The sequence below is a fragment of the Austrofundulus limnaeus genome, unplaced genomic scaffold (genome assembly GCF_001266775.1).
Source record: "Austrofundulus limnaeus strain Quisiro unplaced genomic scaffold, Austrofundulus_limnaeus-1.0 Scaffold350, whole genome shotgun sequence".
In the NCBI taxonomy this organism is placed as follows: domain Eukaryota; kingdom Metazoa; phylum Chordata; class Actinopteri; order Cyprinodontiformes; family Rivulidae; genus Austrofundulus; species Austrofundulus limnaeus.
In genome coordinates this window covers 365,784-387,481 of record NW_013952752.1, presented here as the reverse complement: position 1 = coordinate 387,481, position 21,698 = coordinate 365,784, and the positions used below count along the sequence as shown (strand labels likewise).

At 38.2% G+C, this 21,698-nt stretch overlaps 1 protein-coding gene across 1 annotated transcript in view; it reads left to right on the top strand.

Moving 5' to 3' along the window:
• dock11 (dedicator of cytokinesis 11) overlaps positions 1-21,698 on the top strand; it is a gene marked incomplete in the record, with an annotated part of 150,499 nt that overhangs the window by 52,346 nt on the left and 76,455 nt on the right. The window contains 12 exon segments of the mRNA XM_014022950.1: positions 6,567-6,659; positions 10,358-10,481; positions 10,630-10,742; positions 11,491-11,574; positions 11,677-11,766; positions 13,848-13,969; positions 14,688-14,757; positions 14,884-15,003; positions 15,313-15,384; positions 17,203-17,349; positions 17,513-17,596; positions 17,968-18,079. Of these exon segments, the coding sequence (XP_013878404.1) occupies positions 6,567-6,659; positions 10,358-10,481; positions 10,630-10,742; positions 11,491-11,574; positions 11,677-11,766; positions 13,848-13,969; positions 14,688-14,757; positions 14,884-15,003; positions 15,313-15,384; positions 17,203-17,349; positions 17,513-17,596; positions 17,968-18,079 (1,231 nt within the window).

Genomic DNA, 21,698 nt, shown 5'->3' with positions numbered 1-21,698 from the left:
AATGTGTATTGTGGCCTTCCAAAGGGCAATGGGTAGAGTGTTGGACCAGAGAGCGGGAGACCAGGGTTGTAGACCGACACAGACACAAACAATTTATTTATTATCATTCGCTATGAACACGTTTTCTCATGTACTTCTATTGTGTTTAGCGTTAGCCTGTTTGTTCGAGTTTCTGAGGTATTTTGACCGCTGCTGCTCCCATTACCTGCCCTGGTAACAGGCATGCAGTGTGAGCTCTGAGCTGCCCTCCCAACACAGGAGGAGGGGGAGAAAAAAAAGCTGCGACCGCGACTCTGGCATTGAACAACAAACTCACTAAAAGCAACAAAACCCTAGCGGTTATTTATTTATCTGTAGAAAAACCCTGCCTCTGGGTCTGACTCAGGGTCTCATACATACGGTTGTACAATGGAGCTTCTGCTATTATTAGCCATGCTAACATAAACGCTGGCTTTGGAGGGCGGAGTTAATGTCAACAGATTTTTGGAGGGCGGAGTTAATGTCAACAGATTTTTGGAGGGCGGAGTTAATGTCAACAGATTTTTGGAGGACGTTACCAACAGAGCTCATTAACATAAACAGCTCTTCTGAACGGAAGTCAGAGCAGGCAGAACTAGAAAATGGGAAATTTTATCATCTGAGAATTATTTTGTGCATTAAATTGAACGAACATGATCTGGATAGCACACAGACATACCATGAAAACTTCCAGGACCCATAATTGGTCTCCTTTAAATGTGGGGCGGCTGTGGCAGAGTGGTTAGAGGAGTCGTCCTGGAACCGGAAGGTCACCGGCTTGATCCCCCGTCCAGCTGTCTCAGTTGTTGTGTCCTTGGGCAAGACACTTCACCCCTAATGCCTCTGATGTGTGTCCCATCAGTGTATGAATRTGATTGGCACTGATTAGTCTCCATAGATGATTGTACATGTTAGCTTTGTAGGAGATCTTGTAGAGTGCACAGGGGCACAGAGGGCACAGATTGTAGTTTGAAGCACTTTGAGTATCCTGGTTGGGTAGAAAGGTGCTATACAAGTACAGTCCATTTACAATTTACCGTTTAAATATTTTCTGGTACCTTTTATCCAATCTACAAATTTCAGCATATTTTGTAGTATTTTAGTCATTCATCTATTAAGATGTTAAGCTAATTCAGGGGATACATACATATGGGTAAGCTGTGGACTTTCAAAATCTTTTAAAAAAGAGGGCACAGACTTCTACTAAACTTGATGGCATGGAGTAGGTAATTTAATTCTTTGAATCAGGTGGGGAGAATGGAAACAGCTAAATTATCAGTCACAGAGACCCTTGAATGTAAACAAAACAGAATGTTTTTTTCTTTTTGTTTGGGGCTAAAATATGGCCAACCTTTGTTCAAGAACTTGGTACTTTTGGCTCCTTACTGTAGACCTTGAAGAATCTGGGAGTGATGTTTGACGATTGTATAWAATCTGACAAACCGATTGACTGTTATTAGAAGCAGTTTTTTCATCTCTGATTCTGGTTGATGTTAAACCCTTCCTGAGTCGAAAGGACCTTGAAAAGGCAATGGATGCTTTTATCAGTTCTCGTATTGATTATTTTAATGCACTTTATGTTAACATAAACCAGGGTTAACTATATTGACTCAAATTGGTCCAGATCGCTGCTGCTTGACTCCTGACCAACACCAGGAGGCACAGTAATATCATGCCTGTATTTACTCACTTCATTGGCTCCCAGTTTGTTTACGGGTTAATTTTAAACTTTTAATGTTTGTTTTTAAAGCTGTTTGTGGTATTGCACCTTCTTATTTGTGTGATCTGTTACAAGCACATCRTCCAGTCAGAGYTCTTCGKTCTGCTGACCAGCACATTTTGGAAGTCCCTATATCAAGTGGGGTGACCGTTCATTTGCTGTAACTGGTCCAAAATTATGGAATTCATTACCATTTGAGTTGTGTGCGATCAATGACCTATATTTGTTCAAAGCTAAGCTGACAACACATCTGTTTAGAACTGCTTTTAGCACACTGTAATGCACTGTTACTGTTATTTTTCTACCAATGTTGCTGGTTTTTATTGTTTATTTTTTATTACTGAACTAATGGAAAGCACTTTGKTTCAGTTGTCCCTGTTGTAAAGTACAATATAAATAAAATTTGATTGATTGATTGATTTTGATACATTTACTCTGCCCCATTATAAACTGCTGTGGTCAGTTTTGCTGTCTTGTAATCAAAATGCTGCAGGTTTGAGCCTAGGTTACATCAGGAATATCATCCAGAATAAAACAATTACCAAAGCTTATGTGACTAGCACAAAGTTGTTTTTCTTTTCATGTTTTCAGAGTGCGCAAGCAGCACATACAGTAACTGCTTTGATTTTATCCGCCAAAAAATTCATGACTGATGCTGTCRATTAGGTGGAGTCAGACGGAGGAGCGAGCAGTCACCCGTGTCGTGTCTCACATGTTTCAGACTGGAACAATGCTCAAAGTGACAAACCGGGAGCAACAGTTCGACTCCCTGAAGATTTAATCAGAGGCAGCGGAAGATCAGGAATCTCCTGACTTTGATGTTGGACGTGGCATCATGACGTCTCAGTGGATAGCACTGAGTCTCACTGCAAGAAGGTTCAGGGTTCGATCCCCAGTTTGGACTTAGGCTCTTTTTGTGCGGAATTGGCACAGACTAGTTATTGGAGTATGTGTTGTGAGTTATTGTAATCTACACCCACACCACATTTTAGCACAATACCGTTAAAGTTTACTGATATATTAGTGATATCTTAGGTTTTTTTGAGGTCACTTGGTGACCATCTTGAATAAGGCTGTACCAAAAGTTCACAATGTATTTTCCGAAAGACAAACAAGGTTGACTTAAGCAGTAAATGCTAAAGTTTGTCAAAGATTTTATGTAGTCCTCTGAACATCATTCAGAATATGTGCTGAGGAACAGTCTCAGCTACTACCACACCAATTATWTTGCTAACAGACACACAGATTTGGGCAAAAGCATTATCGCCCTCCTCCTACATTTCAGCAGCAGAGGGTAATACATTAAATCAAAGCTTATGGAAGTCTGTTTACAGCTCAAACTGCTTAGTGTTGAGTCCTGTGTGGGACAATACAAGCTGCAACAGGACAGTATGTGATAGTGATAAGATCGTCCACCCACACCTCCACCCACATCACGAGTCAGGTAATCAGGTCTCCCATCAGGCTGCTCTCAGGGCTTCCTAATGTGTATTTTTTTAAACACAAAAACTATTTCATTCCTGCGGTTCAGCAGCAGCAGATTTTAGCTATGTGTTCCCATCCTTCCTTTTCCACTTTGTTGGAATTTAAACTCCTGCTGAGTCTCTCTCATTGCTTGGGTTCATCTGGTCCCTGTGCAGTCATGATGGTGATCCGCTGTCCCATTAGCTTCGGTTTCATTCAGCTGGCTCCATTGCTCTGTCAGTATTTTTGGCCAGCACAGCTTGTTATTGTTCATTAGCGACAGCTTGGATCTTTATTGTCCTAATTATATTATTACACTGTCAGATCAGYTCTGAATTCTTCCTTACTCTCCTCATTAAAAACTTCCTGACCTGGACTGGTTTGATCCAGTTAAATGACTAGAGTTTCTCATAGATCTGTAACATAGGCTCCTGCTCTGTGAAACAGATCAATTAGAGTGGATTTAAAAAATGTAATCTTCCAAACTTAACTCAGCTCTGATATTTCARAAGAAAGTGACTTTAAACGTTAATGTACAATGCTAATTCTGAAGAAGATGAAATGAATGTAAAACATCAATAAAACAGAATGCAATGATTTCCAAACCTCAAGCTAGGTTTATAGTTGACACGTGGAACCGGGTGCGAGGGCCGTGCGCCAAAAGTGATGCAATCGCACCATCCCCGCCCCTGCGCATGGTCTTACACCTCCAAATTTTTGAAACTCTGCAAAGGCACGCCACGCACCATTCAAATAGTTTGTTTGTCCATCACGCTTTTGATCTCATTTACAACATTTCACAAGTAATAAAGTGTAGTTCCACATGTCCTTTTGGAGAATACTACAACAACGTAAGCTTCACTGGCGAGGGTGTGCATGCACCCTGTGTGAGTACCTAAAGTACGACTAACTGAGCCTTCATAAACGTTTGAACTATTCACAGTGGAACATTGTGAATGAAAAAATTTTATGTTTAAAATAAATTGTACTTTTTTTGGGTGGGGGGTGGTATTTTATTTTGACTTTGAAGTATGCAGCTCTTTAGGACAGGGCCATGTTTACTACGCTGAAGCATCACCTCCGATTTTAACAACAGTATGTAAATRTCTAGGAAGTGAGGAGACAAGAAACTGGAGTTTTTGTTTTGGAGAGCAATGTTGTCCCTGACCATTCYATGTCCCACTGCTTTGTACGTTTCATTTTTGTCTCTGAGAACATAGAGCTGATGGGACATGTTGGCATAAAGCGCCAACTTTTCTCATTTGTCCAAAACACATTCTTCCAGAAGCTTTGTGACTTGTCAACATGCATTTCTGCAAATTCTAGTATTTTTCATTACTGTCTTGTTTTATTTGGTGTCCTCCTTGATTGGCTTTCATTAAGTCCACTTTGGCTCAAAAAGTGACGTACGGTTCTGTTAAAAAAATATGCAATGTTCTTTACTCTTTACCTGTTCAGATCGAACACCAGCTAATAATAATAATGTGAATGTTTGAGTGAGTCATTCAAAACCATCGGACACAGCTGTGGACTGATTAGCTTTTGTTTTAATGTGCCTCCAACAGGCATCAGCTAARCAGTGACCAGAACCAGTAAACACCCATCAAGTAACCAGCCTCTTCGCATCCTGACTCCGCCTCATGACATATGTTAAAGGGGCAGGCTATTTCTATACGGAGTCAAGATGTCAGACGTTATTCCTCACCCTAATGTTTGATCACTGTTCTTACATGTGTTGTTTTAAATCAGGCATGTATCTGACTAAAAGCCTCCTGAGTCTGTAAGACCCTGATCRAGTGTCCCAYAACTCGGTCTGCACATACAATCATCAATTAAATCAAAGATAACCACATTATATAAATAAATTACTGTTCACCTAATAAAAGACTATACAATGTGTAGTGTCTTTTAAAGGTCAGTAGTAAACAACCCCAATAAACTTCTTCAGTTCCATCTGACATTGATGTACCATGACCTTGCTCACTTCTAAACTCTTAGGAAGTTGTTCTGGGCTTTTTTTGTTACCATTTCTATTATCCTCTAATCTTCTTTCTATTAGCTTCAAAAGTTTAGTTTAAAACAAAGGCAAGGAGGAAAACATTGCCTGTGCATTTATTTTTAACTAAACTTGAAGCTAAACTGCAGCAGCACAAGCATGCAACACTTAGAAATAAAAAGACTTTTTGGACAAAATTATAAAAATAATTCAATTTAAGCATTCAAGAGACACAAATGCATGTACAAGTAAAAGGAAAAACTATGTAAAATATATATTAAAAAWTGTTAAAAKTTAAATTATGTGTTTAAATATATAACTTATTGGAACTAAGCTGTAAAAATAAATATGAAGGTCAATTAAATTATAAAACATGAGGTAAAGTTCTCCTTTTTAATTTATTTGGTGCATTTTAAATGTATTTACTTATTTAAAGGTTCATTTATCCGTTTCTGCTTTTATTTCTATTTATGTCAGTGTCGGTCCTCCATACTGCAGAGCTTGGAAGAGGTAGTTCAGTGACTGAATCAGGTGTGTTGAAGCAGGGAAACATGTACAACATGTAGGGCTGCGGCCCTCGAGGACCAGGATTGCCCACCCCTGTCTTGTAGCCTTTACCTTTTAACATGTTTGTCAATGTTTCTAAGCTCCTAAAACAACTCTGTACTTAGCTTTCTGTTCTCCATGTTTAGTGTGGTCCACTCCATGATACCAAACGGCACAGTGACCATTTTTCAGACTTTAAATAAACAGACTGATTGATTACAAGCTTGAAGACACCCATGATACTTTTTACAGGACACAACCTTATGTTGCTTATGTTGTCTTTATGGTCTTTTCAACAGGTACAGTACCATTATTTTGTCAAGGCCAGATTCATWAGCTTGTTTTATTTAGATAATTTTGTATAACTAAAGTTCAAAAGCACTGACTAATTTTCATTTATTATGTTTACCTTTTGTAAGTTTTGGGTTATTTTAGTTACCTTTGTGAGATTTCTTTCTTTAAGAAAAGGGTAGTATTGTGAACRTTGATATACTGTATTACCAGCTTAGAGAAGACAAATGTCAAAATGATGTATTTCTGGAGTTTTGAGAGAGTTTCTGTTATAAACCGTCAAACAGTCCAGTGGAAAACTGTCCCGTTTTGTTAAAATAAGCGTATATTTTCTTTAACAAGGCATCACAAGTCTTTACTGACTTCTGGTCCYCCTGAGTATTCTCTCAGTCTGCATTGTTAATGCTGTACTTGAGAAGCCTTTCCTCTTCACATTGTTGGTAACTACAGATTACTGAGCACGTCATTACAGCTGTTCCTCAAACATCAAACTGTGTTTAATGACTGGCAATGTCCTCACTTGTCTTTCAGTGTATCTACGGCAAGCCGGGAGACTCACTCTTCACCAGCAGCACCTACGCAGCTGTCCTGCACCACAACCAGAGCCCGGAGTTTTACGATGAGGTCAGACGGCAGCCACTTTCTCTTGTTTCATTTAACTCATGTGAATAGGAGTTGTTACATTAAAGTGCCTGTGACATGCTTTTTCTTCAATTGCAAAAAAATTAAAGAAAATATCCTATTATTTTAGAAATTTGGCATCTATCAAATGATTTTTACCCAGTTTGTCACAAAAATATGTTTTGCTAAATTTGGTGCAGTCCAAGTGAAACAGGAAGTGATGTCAAAGGGGAACTCTTTAAAAAAAGGGTAACTTCCTGGTCTTTATAAATCTGACTCTTCTTTATCTACCTGATAATGAGTCAAACTAATCTAGAGGAACATCTGATTCTCTGCAGTCTGTTAGCCGCTGTAACAACTCATTCAGGCATTCCCCTTTGACATCACTTCCTGTTTCTGCTCATGYCAATATMTCAACRWCKGTTCATCTCAGTGTTGTGAATTTTTGTTTGTAATTCATCATTATTGCTATCTTTCCAAATGTGCAATCAAATATACCACTTAAATTTAATGTCACAGGCACTTTAACAACAAGAATTCAAATTTGCATCAAACCCTGGGATTTTTTTTTAAATGGTCAGTGTTTGTGGTCATGACTTAAGGGCTGGAGCAGAGCGGATATAATCCCATAAATCTGCCTTTGGAGGGGACTGTGAATTCATTCTGGACTGATCACRCATGAAGCCACGGGGGTGGGACTGAAGGGTTTATATGGTCACAGTGTTGTACGGCTTATGATCTTAAGCACCCTCACATGCACCCTTGTGAAGGCACAAACTTACAGTGACAAGATTTCCCACTCATACTGGAACTCTGAACAAAAGAAGTGGTTTATTTTCTGCCAGGGGCTTATTATTGTTCTTATTATTGCTTAAATATTGAGAGGCAGACAGAAATCCATCCATTCATCTATCTTCTACTGTTTCATCCATAGTTGGATYGTGGAGGCCACAAGTACAGGAGAAACTGAGAATGCACTCTGAAGTTTTACAACTTGAAATAACAGTTTGAATAAAAAAAATGTTGTTTATCAATTGTTACTATTATACCAAAGATTCAGTTTTATCTATTGTAGTTTGCCCTTTCAGTCTTAATAATATATATCACATTTAATCTGAATTGTCCCAGGAAAACTAAAACGTTTCACAGCAGAAAGATTCATGATTGTGTTTTAAACAGAAGTGTTGGGACTTATGATAACAGGTCAGTGTTTATGCTGCTCTTTGCACCAAGAGTCATTTCCTGTACAAACATAAATAAATAAATAATGAGAATGGAGTCACAGGAAGCATTTATCTTCGTGCTGCCGCCGCCCTCTAGTGGGTCAAATACTTTGTTCACGTCACACTGATGGCCGAGTCAGATTATGCATCAAGATGAGGAAGAAATATTTATAATCAACCTGTTGTAACAAGAGACCTGTTGGCTTAAAATCCATGATGTTTAAAATGGTCAACATGGAGTGTGGCAAAACTTGTTGGTGGTTTCCAATCAGCTGTATTTAAAAGAGGACATGAAGGTTGTTAAACAAACAAAAATACATTTGTGTAGAGGGAGACAGCTGTCAAAGAGTCAGGACATGTACAACTGACACCAACATGTTGTTAAATGTACAAGATAAGATAAGATAGACCTTTATTGTCATTGTACATAGCACAATGAAATTACAGTTCAGAACACMCATTCAGAAGAAGACAGAACATAACAAACATAGGAGAACAGGTGCTCTGGGTCATGCAGCCACAGACCCTGCACAGAGCAAGGATCATCTTYATGAAGACATCATGAGGAGGCACAATCCTTAAAAGAAAAAAATATACCACACAAAGGTAGATGAGGAAAATAAAAACCAAAACATATCAATGAAATGTGACACACTATGATGTTTATAGAAAAAACCTGCACAGAGCAAGAGCACATTTATTAGCCAGAGAAGAAACATGATAAACTCCAAAAATGCTGGTGAAGATTCTCAGTCATCTAGGTCATGATCAAGTAAAAAAAAAAAAAAAAACACTGGACTTTTATTGGGAAGCATTCAAGAGACTTTCTCAATTCAAAATGGCTGGACTGTGTGGAATTCTAAGCTTTAYAGCAGGGATGCACGATATATCGGCATTAACATTGGTATCGGTCCGATAAGTAAAACTGGGCCAATATTAACGTCCAACATTGATTTCCCACATTTGTAGTTTTGTGTTTCTGTTTTGGGAGGGGAGACGGTCGAGTGGTATCTGTTTGATCAYGTTRKTGATAAGGCCTTGTCACGCTCTAACTCATGCCAACTTATGAAAATTTTAAAGGCGTCTATGTTGAAGACGGAATAAAAAAAATCAACTGGAAGTCTCTTTTAGGCGTGTACATACTTTAATGCTAACAAATTGATCAAATATACAACTTGTATTTGTAATTTAGATGTAAAAATAATTTCACAAGTTGTCTAAAACGTTATAGTGTGAGAGGGTCTTACGTGACGCTGCACAGTCAGGAATAACTGAAGCAGAAAGCAATGTCAGTGGTCTGGTCATTTTTTACTGTATTGAAATGAGACACAAGTGTGTTTTTGTGTATATGTATATAAATAACTTGTGTGTTTGTGTAATATTGGTAAATATCGGTTATTGGCCGTAACAGCAATAATAATATCAGAGATCAATATCGGCTGAAATTTTCATATCGGTGCATCCCTACTTTATAGACCTATGAGAAGCCTCGTTGTGTACTTATTGTAGATTCACATGCAGATTAGACTGGAACTAACTGGCCCCTCTCAGTGGAGASTCGTTAGGGTCTTTGTCTGTCTGGCTCCTGAGAAAGATGATTCATTTACACACATGACCGCATTCCTTCTTCCTTTTCTCAATCCACCAGTCTTCTCTGTTTACCAAAAATGTTCATATTTTAGACCCCATGTTGGCAAACCTGCAGAGGTTTTTTTAGTCAGTGAAAGGTAGGTTTGATATTGAGTCTCTCCCAAGATGATAATTCTTTTCATTTAGTGACAGATTTGTCCTTGAAGTGCCYGTGACATGCATATTSTTCAAATACAAAAGGTCAAAGAAACATCTTTATATTTAAGAAAGTTGGATTAACGCACAGGATTGTACCCATTTTGTCCCATAACTGGCATATTTTCTTTTGAACTTGGCTCAGCCAAAATGAAACAGGAAGTGACATCAAAGGTGAATTCTTTAACAAAGAAAACTCTCTGGTCTTTGTTTATTGAAACAATATTATTTGAACTCTGACTCTTCATCTCTCTGATAGAGACTCAAAATAATCTTAGACATCAGATTCTTCTCTACAGTCTGTGTTGTTGTAGCAACGCTCTGTTCACATGCAGACATTCCCCTTTGACATCACTTCCTGTTACTTCACATGTGAATATCTCAACAACTGTTCATCTCTGCGACGTGAAATTTCTTTTTCAATATGTTGTCAATGAAATCTTTTCAAAAATGCGTTCTTATGTATTACAAAAAGTTGACGTCACAGGCACGTTAAGATATGCCATGTAGCCAGCAAACAGTCCAGCTCTTATTGGCCCATTTTGTGCATATTTCTACTGAATTACGCCACCAAATACTCGTTYTGTAAATTGGCTTTTAGGTTGGTTCAGTAGGTTTTAAACCTCTTGTTTGGATGCCGAGGTCAGGTTTGGCTCTTGATCTGATGAAATTGTTCTCTTTGTGTGTGCGCAGGTTAAGATTGAGCTGCCAGTCCACATTGATGAGAAGCACCACATCCTCTTCACCTTTTTCCACATCAGCTGTGAGTCCAGCAGCAAGGCCGGCAGCAAGAAGAGGGAGGGAGTGGAGTCACTGGGTGAGGCACACTGACTGAAACACTCAACCAGATATAATGTTGCGCTGGGAGGGTTGGGATTAGAAGGTTTTTTATAAAAAAATGTGTAAAAGTTTCAAAAGTGATTCTGGGATTGAAGTATTGATCTGTTAATATTCTGCTGTTTCAGTGGGTTACTCCTGGATGCCTTTGCTCAAGGATGGAAGGATGCAGTCGTCTGAGCTGCAGTTACCTGTAGCTGCTGCACTACCTGCTGGGTATCTCTGTCAAGACAGCAAAAAGGTACGTTCTAGCTTTAAAGTACCAGAATGTAAGATCTCGAGAAAATTGTGGATTTTCTCGAATTCCTTTAGGTTTGAAGTAAAAGTACCTTTACAAATACAAACAAACATGCTCATGAATATTTTGGTCAGTGTATCTGATCAGGTTGCACCTCGACCACAAGCTTCTGGCACAATTCTTTCTGTTTCTTTGTTAACTCTTTTTTGCAGAACTGGTAGAGTTTCTGTTCTGATATGTATTGGGATTTTTGTTCTTCACTGGTGTTGGGTGGCTTCTTTCAGATGGCAAACTGGGTATTAAATTTTGAAATTATGAACAATTCCGGGAGAATTTAAACATTTGTCCCGGTTCCAATTGATACTCAAGACTCGATGCCCAACCCTACTAGTCAGGCAGACAGATGGATGTTAATATGACCTGGAAGTCAAAGTTTTGTAAAAGTCTACTTCTGGTTTTATATTAGCACTTCACTACAGTTTGCTGAATAAGAAAACAAGTAAATCTTCCTGKGATTTGAACCCAAGCCTCCTGCATGAAAACCTTTTGGAGTTAACAGACCGACAAAGATGTCTTTGACAGAGATCAATGGTGCTTGATTTTTCTGACACACTCATGCGTCTGTGATCTTAGACATAATGATTCTACACACAACTGAGAGAAACTAGAACATGTCCAGAAACAGATCTCAGAGGAACCCCACAAGTCAGACCCTGTTGTTTCTTCTTGTTCATTATGTCTTCTCAAACAGTCCCAACCAGACATCAAGTGGGTTGAAAATGCCAAGCTGCTGTTCAAAGTGAGGAGCCATGTCGTWTCAACAATCTATCCTCAGGTAGGCCGTGATTCCTCTATTCTTCACGTTAAAGAGGAAACATCTGCAGAGCAGACAGAGCACTGTGATAAGATACTGATGCTCCAGTTTTGTTTTTCTCAGGACCTCCATCTACATAAATTCTTCCAGCACTGCCAGCTGATGAGGTCAGCATCAGATAGAAACCCAGCAGAACTGATCAAATACCTGAAGGTGAGGCACCTGTTAGATGTTTGCTTTAAAGTGTTAAAACTGCTTAATAAATGAAACAATAACCAGRGCTTAAAGTTCTCCGTCACCACGATGGATTTCCATCACTTTTGAACGTGGCCAGGACGGATTTCTGTCATCTGTAAGGTAGGGAAAAAAAAGAAAGAAAACAACTCTGGTTGTTTTCTGTTCTGGTCTTGTTAAAGTCGCCCAGTCTATCCCTAAACGCACCACTACTTTCAACAAGTGAAAAAAAACCTCAGAGCACTTTTATCCAATCAGAGCAGAGCAGAGCAGAGGCGGGTCAGTAAAGCAGCAGGTGAGCAGCGCAGCTGTCAGTCCTGAGTGAAACCCCTCCTCCCTCATTTTGCTCCTTAGACTTTGGTCTATAAAATTTAACTTTATATTAAATATTTGTGCTCAGAGCACCGTTATCCAACAGATATGTTCAGTGATGTGACCAAGCTGCTCGTGCAAAGGCTGCGCACAACGTTCAGTTTGTTTGTCCGTCATGCTTTTGCTCTCCTATCCTATAACATTTCACAAGTTATAAAGTGTTCTGCCACATGTACTGYTTTACTACAATAACGTAAGCGCCAAATATAAACACCTCCATCGCTGGCGAGGATGCGCGCGTTCTGAGCGTTTATTAAAGCGCGAACCGAACTGAGCMGAGACCRCCTGGTGTGCTGCAGCACCTGYACGCTGTRAGTCAGATTCACTGTTCACTGATGAACATTTGTTTGTCCCATATTCAAAGCAAAGATGAATCTCYGTTTAACGTTTACCTCCTCATCCTCWCCAGGWGAACAGCACCRTGTTCTCCAGCTGAGCGTGTTTCAAATGTTTCTGTAGTTTATCATAAGTTTACAACTTTCATTTTCCACTCCTTGTTTATATTTAGAACCATACTGTGACAGAACTGCTCTGTGATAAATGTAATTCACTAAATGATCAAATATGTACAAACAGTGTTAAATAATTACACGAGCTTGAAAATAACTGTTTAAAAAATAGTAATTAAAAAAATAAATCAGTCTAATAAAAAATGTATTTTCAAGTTATTGTTTTCTGTGCGACAGACATATATTTGCCATAATTTTTAAATAAAAAATGAATAATTAGAAAATAAATCTGTCCTCCAATCATTAGTGYTCTAACCAGTTCCAAACATCCATGTATCAGTTTTTCATAATACAAGCTGACAAAATTTATTTTCTTTATGTCACCATTGTTTGGCACAGAGTTAGTTTATGTTCTGAAGACTGCATGCTGTCATGTCAGTTTGTTATGAGCGGACCTGTCATTAAATCAGGCAAAGAAATGCCTCCTAAATTCACTGTGTGTGGTTATCAATATTTTACSTGTTTACTGGGTAAAGTTTTTAATGTTCTTAGTTTTAAACAGCAGTTGAGGCTCATCATTGCTTGGCACAATGGCATGTTCTGTTACAAATAAAACTAAACCAAGAATAAACAATGTAAACGTAAAATTATTCTCTAAAATCATTGTGATAAATTGTGTCACATTAATTTCATTATCGTGGCTATAGCAGTGAGTTTAAACACAAGATGATGTTAACTGAATGAATAATGTGTCTCTAATTTAGTTATTTAATCAAGTGTTTTTATGTAGGTAAAAGTATGTTTAGGAACCTGTAAAATACACCAGAATGCAGGAAACTGCATCTACTAAATTCAAAATTTTCTGGGGGAAGACCCCCAAAAATCCCCCAAAGATGAGCCCATTCTTTGTAATTAGTGAAAGGAAGTTGACATTTTGAGGCAGCTATAGATATTTAATGGATGCTTGTCAATCCAGCTGTTCAACATGTGATTCCAAATAACATGATTCGATAACAGACAAACGCTGACTAAACATTTTTGAATACAAGGCATTTAAGGTAATTCAAGACCTGTGTCTGTTGTAGATGTTGGTCTAAAGAAAAGAAAAGAAAATTTTAAAGTTCAGACAGCTTCAGTATTGTCTTGTGTAAATTTTACAGGCAGATTCAGTTGCACCTTCTGAATTCATCAGCAGTTTTTCCAACCTTAATGTCCTGTCACCTTTTTTTTTTCTCGCAGTGCCTTCACGCCGTGGAGACTCACATCATCATCACCTTCCTACCAACAGTGCTCATGCAGCTGTTTGAGGTGCTCACAGCTGCCTCCAAAGAAGCTCACGAGATTGCCGTCAACTCCCTGCGGTCAGTTGGTCACTTCTCTTTCTCTCATTAGTTGAGAGAAACCAACCTCTCAGTTGTTGAAAAATCACTGCCTAATCCTGTGTGCGTAGCTTGCAAAACATCCAACCCTTCTGCACCCACATCCTACACTTTTCGACTACCTTTGTTCTGTAATTGGCATCAACCCCCTTATTTATGAATTCATATATTTTCAATTTTTAGTTCACTTAAATAAATGGAGATAGGCAGATCTGGAAATACAGTATGTGTCCAATATTCCACTGAGGAATGTTTAAGTGGTTAGAGCTTATTGGAATCGGTATGTGGTTTTTGAGAGAGTTGTTTTATAGTCCTGAGAAACAATTAAACAAACTGTTACTAATTTGTCTAGCTATTTGCCTATTCGGGACCAAGTCCTTTCCCTCTGACAAATATCACAGCTGATTGGGTACAAAATTAACTATTAGACAGTATTTCATTTCAAAGTTCTCTTGAGTATCCTTTTAGAAAGAGACCCAAAGCAAAATATGAAGTGAGAACAAGATAGGACCGAGGATGCAGCCTTGAAGAACTCCACATATAAGTAGGGCTGCAGGTCAAGTTAAATTAGAAGTTCCTGTTTCTTAAATTATTTAATTATTATAGGATTTGAAATAAATTATTAAGATTTACAGTAATGAAGGCATCTCTTGTGTCTAAAAGCAGATTTCCATGAATGTTTCCTGCTTTTTCCTTTCAGAGTGATTATACATATAGTTTCCAAATGTCATGAGGAGGGACTGGAACATTACCTGCGCTCTTTTGTTAAGGTGACAACACACGCAAACAAAACGTTTTCCAAATTGCACCACTCATATTTTGCTAAAGTTTAGCAAAAAAGTTTGTTGTTTTCAAGTTAAAGCACAACTCTTGTTCTTTTTTAAAATACATCGTAGTATGTGTTTTTGACACCTGAGTCTGGAAGCTCTGCGACTACTCACGAGGTGCTGGCCACGGCTGTAACAGCTGTCCTCAAACAAACTGCTGATTTCAACACCATCAACAAACTGCTCAAGGTGTGTTCAGCCAAAACCATTTTGCTTCTTTGTCATCCCATGCAGCAGCTGTAGCAACTCTGACCAGCAGGGAGCATCATTTTCCTTGAAAAAAGCAAAGCATGTCAGTTTACAACCACCACTGTATGTGTTMAAAATATTTCAACGTGTAGCTGCTTGCTCCGATTGCTTGATCCTTCTGATGTTTTTCCTTTTCATCAGCTCCACTTGTGGTTACTCCTGTTGGTATTTTCTCAGGAAGACTGCGTGGGAGGACTTACTGAATCCAGACTAGTTGTAACTCTGCTCTGTTCATGTGTCTCTCTGCAGTACTCATGGTTCTTCTTTGAAACCATGGCAAAGTCCATGGCCCAGTTTCTTCAGGTGGAAAACCGCATCAAGGTTGGTTTTCAGTGGCACAAATAATAAAGGTCCTTTTCTCGGAGGAATTTTTCATTCTGTGAAGAAGCAAAACATGTCAAGACACCTAAACACAACTCAGAGTGATGGCGTACAGCGTCAGTCATATGGAGCTAATTTGTCTTCATACTGACTCTACTGTTTGAAATGTTTGGACTTAGTTATTATGATGGCTATCTCTGAAAAAAATTAGGGTGTAGTTTCAGGGATTAAATACATTTTTTACTTCTTCCCATTCCTTTTCAAATATGTTAATTTTGTTATCACTTTTTATCTTTTTTTTTTTTATATACATGTTTGAAATAAACTAACTAAAAGTTCCTCTTATGTGACAGTTTGTGGCCAAAAACCTCTGCTTGCCTTAATATTTTTAATGTTCTCATACAAACAGGTTCTTAGCATCAAATCTCAACTATATTTTCTAAAGTTTGTTAACATAAATTTAGAATATTTYCAGGTTGATGGTTATTGAACATTTTAAACCAGTAAGGTAGAGATCTATTGAAGTGAACTCTTTCTCTCCTTTTAGCAAAATATCTCATGAACCACTGGATGGATTAATCTGGGAAAGTTAAAGCTGGATGCACAGTACCTCTTTAACTGATTAACTTTTGGAGGAACCCAATTCAAAATGGCTGCCACAGCCTTGTTATCTTTGGAAACACAAAAATGGACAAAACTCAACCAATTTTACAGACATTTGAACAAACATTTTTGTTTAGTAGCAGCTGAGAGTACTTCTCAACACACTCTGAGTGCTATCACATTTGGCAAAATCACTAGATCAAGCATGACTTGATTTACAAGGTCTGCCCAAAATGGCTACAACGCCATCCTTTTTCAACATAAGATGACTTAGTCTAGAACTTAGACATGAAAGGCAGACACTGACATGCATTCCTTCAAGAAAGAGGTCTCTGCAGTCAGTAAGTAGGAGTTTCTTCTTTTGTGGGTGTAGATTGCTAAAGACATGATTGGTTGGATTGACTATTTTGGGTGGGGTTTGAAGAAACTGGGGGCAGCTGGGGGTCACTTGGTCGAAACAGCCAGGTAGCACCTATATTTTTAAAATATAAATATTAACTTGACCATAACTCGAGACAGGAAGGTGCTAACTGCACAAAATCTGAAGTTAATAAATCATGAGTACATGTTCACAATAATTTAAATGTTACCATTACTTAAATTTTTAAATTGCACACAAGACAATCAATCCAACCAATTACGTTTTGGGCAAGCTCCGCCCACAGCCAGACTCCACCTATCAACCTCTGCTAATCATGGATAGGACCAACTCTACCCAAACACCAACTACACTAACATGTTTAGGATAAACTACACCAACAATGTTTAGCACAAACTCCGCCCACACACCAACTACACTAACGTGTTTAGGACAAACTCCGCCCACACACCAACTACACAAAGTATGTTTAGGACAAACTCCGCCCACACACCAACTACATCAACTATGTTTAGGACAAACTCCGCCCACACACCATCTACACAAAGTATGTTTAGCACAGACTCCGCCCACACAGAGAACTCCTCCTGTCACGGATAGGACAAACTCCGCCCACACAACAAGAAACTCCACCTATCTACTTCAGAGACCCCTACTTGTCAAGAAATGCCTTTAAAAAGCTATTCTGTTTTTTTAATTGATCAGAAAGGATGATGTCTTCCAAATATTTATTTATAAAGAAAATTTAAACATTGCAGGGGTTGTTTTTTATTTGTGATATTGCTTTTGTGTGTTGTCTATAAATGAACTGTAAATGAATGAACCGTATCACACAGATGCCGCGGCCTCAGCGTTTCCCGGACAGTTTCCACCAAGCGCTGCAGTCCCTGGTGCTGTCCATCATGCCACACATCACCATTCGACACAAGGAAATCCCAGAGGAAGCTCGGAGCATTAACATTAGCCTGGCGAGTCTCATCAAGGTCTGAAACACACATTCAAATGAGGAAACTTATTTCTCCTTTTTCAAGTCAAACAGTTGGTTTTCTGGTTTAACCTMCAGTAATCCACTCGAATGACTTCCTGTTTTGATGTCTCAAAACAATAGTTTATCAGTATCTGATTTGTTAGTCACTGTTTTTCCAGAGGTGCCTGACGTTCATGAACAGGGGTTTCGCGTTCGGACTCATCAACCACTACATGTGCCACTTTGGTCTCAAAGATCCAAAGGTATGAGCATGGCATCAAACAGCTGTCACACATTCACAAGTTGTCCTGAAATAACTGTTTAAACAGATCAGCTTGTCTTCATCAGGTCAAACGCATTTTATTAAATCCAAATGAGGTCAAAAGACACTCAATGTCAATGCTRTGTGAGATGGCACGCTATTTGTTACTCAGTATGTCATTTTTGATTTATTTTCCACTGTGCCTTTCTCTCTGTTCAGTCATTGCATTTGACTGGCAAAGAGGAAAAACCACAGAYACACGTAAACCATCAGCTTGCTTTTAAACAAATGTTTTTAGTCTGGATGCTCTGATGGCAGTAATTTGAATATTTGCGTGTAACAGCCCCACATGTGCATATGTTTTCCGTGCAGGTGTTGACAGAAATGAAGTTTGAGTTCCTCATGACCCTGTGTAACCACGAACACTTCATTCCCCTGAACCTGCCCATGGCCTTCGGTCGCACCAAGCTGCAGAGAGTTCAAGGTGAGCAACACTTGCTCATTTTATTCTAATGTGCATCCACCACACTGACAGCACATCACACCTACCTGCTGTTACTCATGGTCCTCAACAACTAATGTAACCATAACAGGTTTTCACACAAGTAAGATGTATTCCTCCAACTTTGAAAATGTTGAGACGTTGTGTAAAATGTAACTAAAAAACAGAATGCACTGACAGAACCGTGTTGTAACTTCCAGTCTAGAAATATTTAAGAAGTAAGAAGACCAGGTTCTGAAAGGTTTGGAAGGGAACATTATTCAATTCATGTCTGATGTAGGACTCTAGCTGTTTAAACAGTCTTGGGTTGTCTTTGTTGTTGTTGTTGTTGTTGTTGTTGTTGTTGTTATTGTTGTTGCTGTTTTTTTGCTGGATGAAAGCTTGTGTTGGTTTTAAACCTGTACTGTATTTTCCAGACTATAAGTTGCTTTGGAGTAAGTCACATCAGTCAAAAAGTGTGTCATGAAGAAAAAGAAACATAGATGCTGTAAGTCAATAACACAGAACATGGCTCCTGCCTGGGATACCAAAAAGCCTTAATAAACAGATGACACAGTTGAGAGTAGCTTTACATGAATTGTTTGCAACAACTGTAACTTTTTTTTTCTTCACTCGAGTTCAACTTAACAGCATTTGCAAAAAAGTTACCAAGAAAAAATTGTTATTATCAACAAGCTAACATTAGCTTACCGTCCTCCGTCGTCCCGCCTTCTCGTCATTACCCTCAAATAGCTGGATGGTCCGATACAGTCCTCAGTTCATTATTGTTGTCACAAACAAAACTAAATAAGATTTGCGCATTTTAAATTTTGATCCCTGCCAGCGTCTACAGCGAGCCAGCTCTCTGTTCAAACACAACCAGCCGGGTCCATTGCCTTTCAATTAGTAAGTTACCAGAAAGTTCATCTCATTTCACATCATCTGATTAGCTTTCTTCATTTTCTTCAGTGCAGTAAGATAATCTCTGCTTTTTGTCAGCCCCTCACAAGTTACTCATTCACTCCAAACTTTCTGCYAACAACAAACAACAATGCAGTAGGCTGAACACAAGCCTAGARCACCCTCTCATGTCTGCAGACTGTAATGTTTTTATTGGTTCATGCCAGTCAGTATGAATCAATCTAAAACTGCATCATGAAAACAAATAAAATCAAATATAAGTCACTCTAGAGTATAAGATCAGCCAAACTATGAAAAAGTGCAACGTATAGTCCAGAAAATGCGGTATGTACTTTTCTGCCATTTTGGATGTGTAAGCTGCCCATGCCAAAAGCACTTACTCACCTACATACTATGAAAGGCAGGCTTTTCAGCGATAAGTTGATAAGATGGTCTCTRTCATCTTTTAACTAAGCACAATGGATTTCTGGATGGTGTTTACAGACAGGACAGTGGAGGACATTGTCACAGCAGGAAATGGACAATAAAAAAAATCWGAGTAGAATAGGGTCAGAACACAATCTGTCCTTCCATCTATTTTCTTTACCCATTTTCTGGGTCGTGGGCAGCTGGTCTCTATCTATAGTGAGAGACATGATGCTTCCTGGGTAGGTCTCCAGTCYTATACAGCAGTGGTTCCCAAACKTTTTATCTTCTGACCCACGAAATATCCAWGKCAAAAACTTGTGACCCCAAATATTACTGGTCTGAGTACACAAACTTTGTTAATAGCCCTAAAAACACAGACTTTTTGACAATCTAAACAGCTTGTACACAAATATAAATACTTATTTATACTTATTTTGTGTTTTTGTAATACTTATAGGGAAAATATTACATCAGCAATTATTTTATTACCCTTTAAATTGATTTCTGGAGATTATCCAAGRTGCTTCATGACCCATAATTGGGTCCCAAGCCCAACTTTGGGAACCAAAGTGCAGTGGTTCCCAAACTTTTCAGCTTTTGACCCACAAAATAACAGTAGCAGAGACCTGTGCCCCCAACTATTTTTGGATGATAAACATTTGTATCAGGTCAACAAAACATGGGCATAGTAACAATATTTTTCATACTACTAAAGAAATTTAGTTAGTCATTTAGAAACTGATTTTAGAAGCACCACACCATATTCATAGTTTTCCTTTTTAAGAATTGATTCTTATGATCTTTTGTTAGACTATTATGTCTTGATTAAAATAGGTTTAGATGCATGCCTAGAACATCATGACGACACATAATAAAACCAATTATGATAAATGTTAAGAGAGCGTTAATGTTCAGAGTGTCTGCGATTCAGCCGTAGGCCAGTAGTGGGTGTACCAGACACTGAAGAGCACAGATTTATAAAGGCCTTTTTATATATGCTGAAGAACATGTATTTATAAGCTGGGACTTCCGGTTTCTCGTCAGCGTTGGTTTCCTGCTTGCACAGACAGCAATAAACCGGCGTTCACTCCAGAGTCACTGGTGTTGTATGGTCCATTCACTTCACATTTTAATCTATTCAATATTGATGCAGTTTCATCACGATTTCAGTTAATGGACACTAAATTTTCTTACATTACATTTATCCATTTTAAATATACTAACATCACACCTTTATAACAACTAAGGCAAAATGTAGTTAATTCAGAAAATCTTTTCAGGACCCCACCTTGATGTTTCAGGACCCCACTTTGGGTCCCGACCCCAACTTTGGGAAACACTGCTATACAGGGTCACATGGAGACAAACAACAATTAACACCCTCACCCACACCTAGGTACCATTTAGTTACCATTCTTGACATGCATGTTTTTGGTTTGTGGAAGGAAACAGAAATACATGTGAAGAACATATAAATGCTGTGCAGCATGCACGCTAGCTGCAGCTAACGATAATTTTAGTAATCAATTATTCTATCAATTATTTTGTCAAGTAGTCAGATTTTTAAAAATTGTTAGGTTCTGTGGTAASTACTTAAGCTTATTTTATGATTAATACAATTATTAAATGTGATGAGGTAATGACCCTAATGAAAACAAAGTAAAATTACAATACTAGTTGTATTTAAATGATAGATTTTAAGCACCAATTTCTTGTATTTTTTATGTGTGACATTTGAGGGTGCCCTTTTTCACTGAATTACTTTTTAACCATCACAGAAAAAAAAWCTAAATTCTGTAAATTTATTTGTATGGATTGGAAAACTGAATGTGATCTTTTATGTTAGAAATAGTAAAGTAAAAAAGGTAGTGCAAAAGTTTGAGCTTTACACATTGAGTTTCATAGCGTTCTTTTATTGTTAATAAAAAAATTAATAATTTTTAAGACTGTATTTTTATGTTAATAATAATAATAATAATATAATAATAACAAACTTTATTCTTATTGCACCTTTTATCAACGCCTTGCATCGACCTAAGTGCTTCACAAGATAAAACTAATAAAAACAGGTCACAATAAATCAGTGCAAATTAAAAACCCAACTGCAGTAAAAGAAGATAAAGAAATATAAAATAAATCAAATGTCCTTTTAAATAAATGGGTGYTAAGTTTGGCTTCTGGACAGAACCAGGCATGCTATTTCATGCTGTTGGACCAGCGACAGAAAAGACTGGTTGGTGCAGTCTTCCCATTTCAGACAATAAATTATAAGTCTTGACTGGTTAGCTGTAAA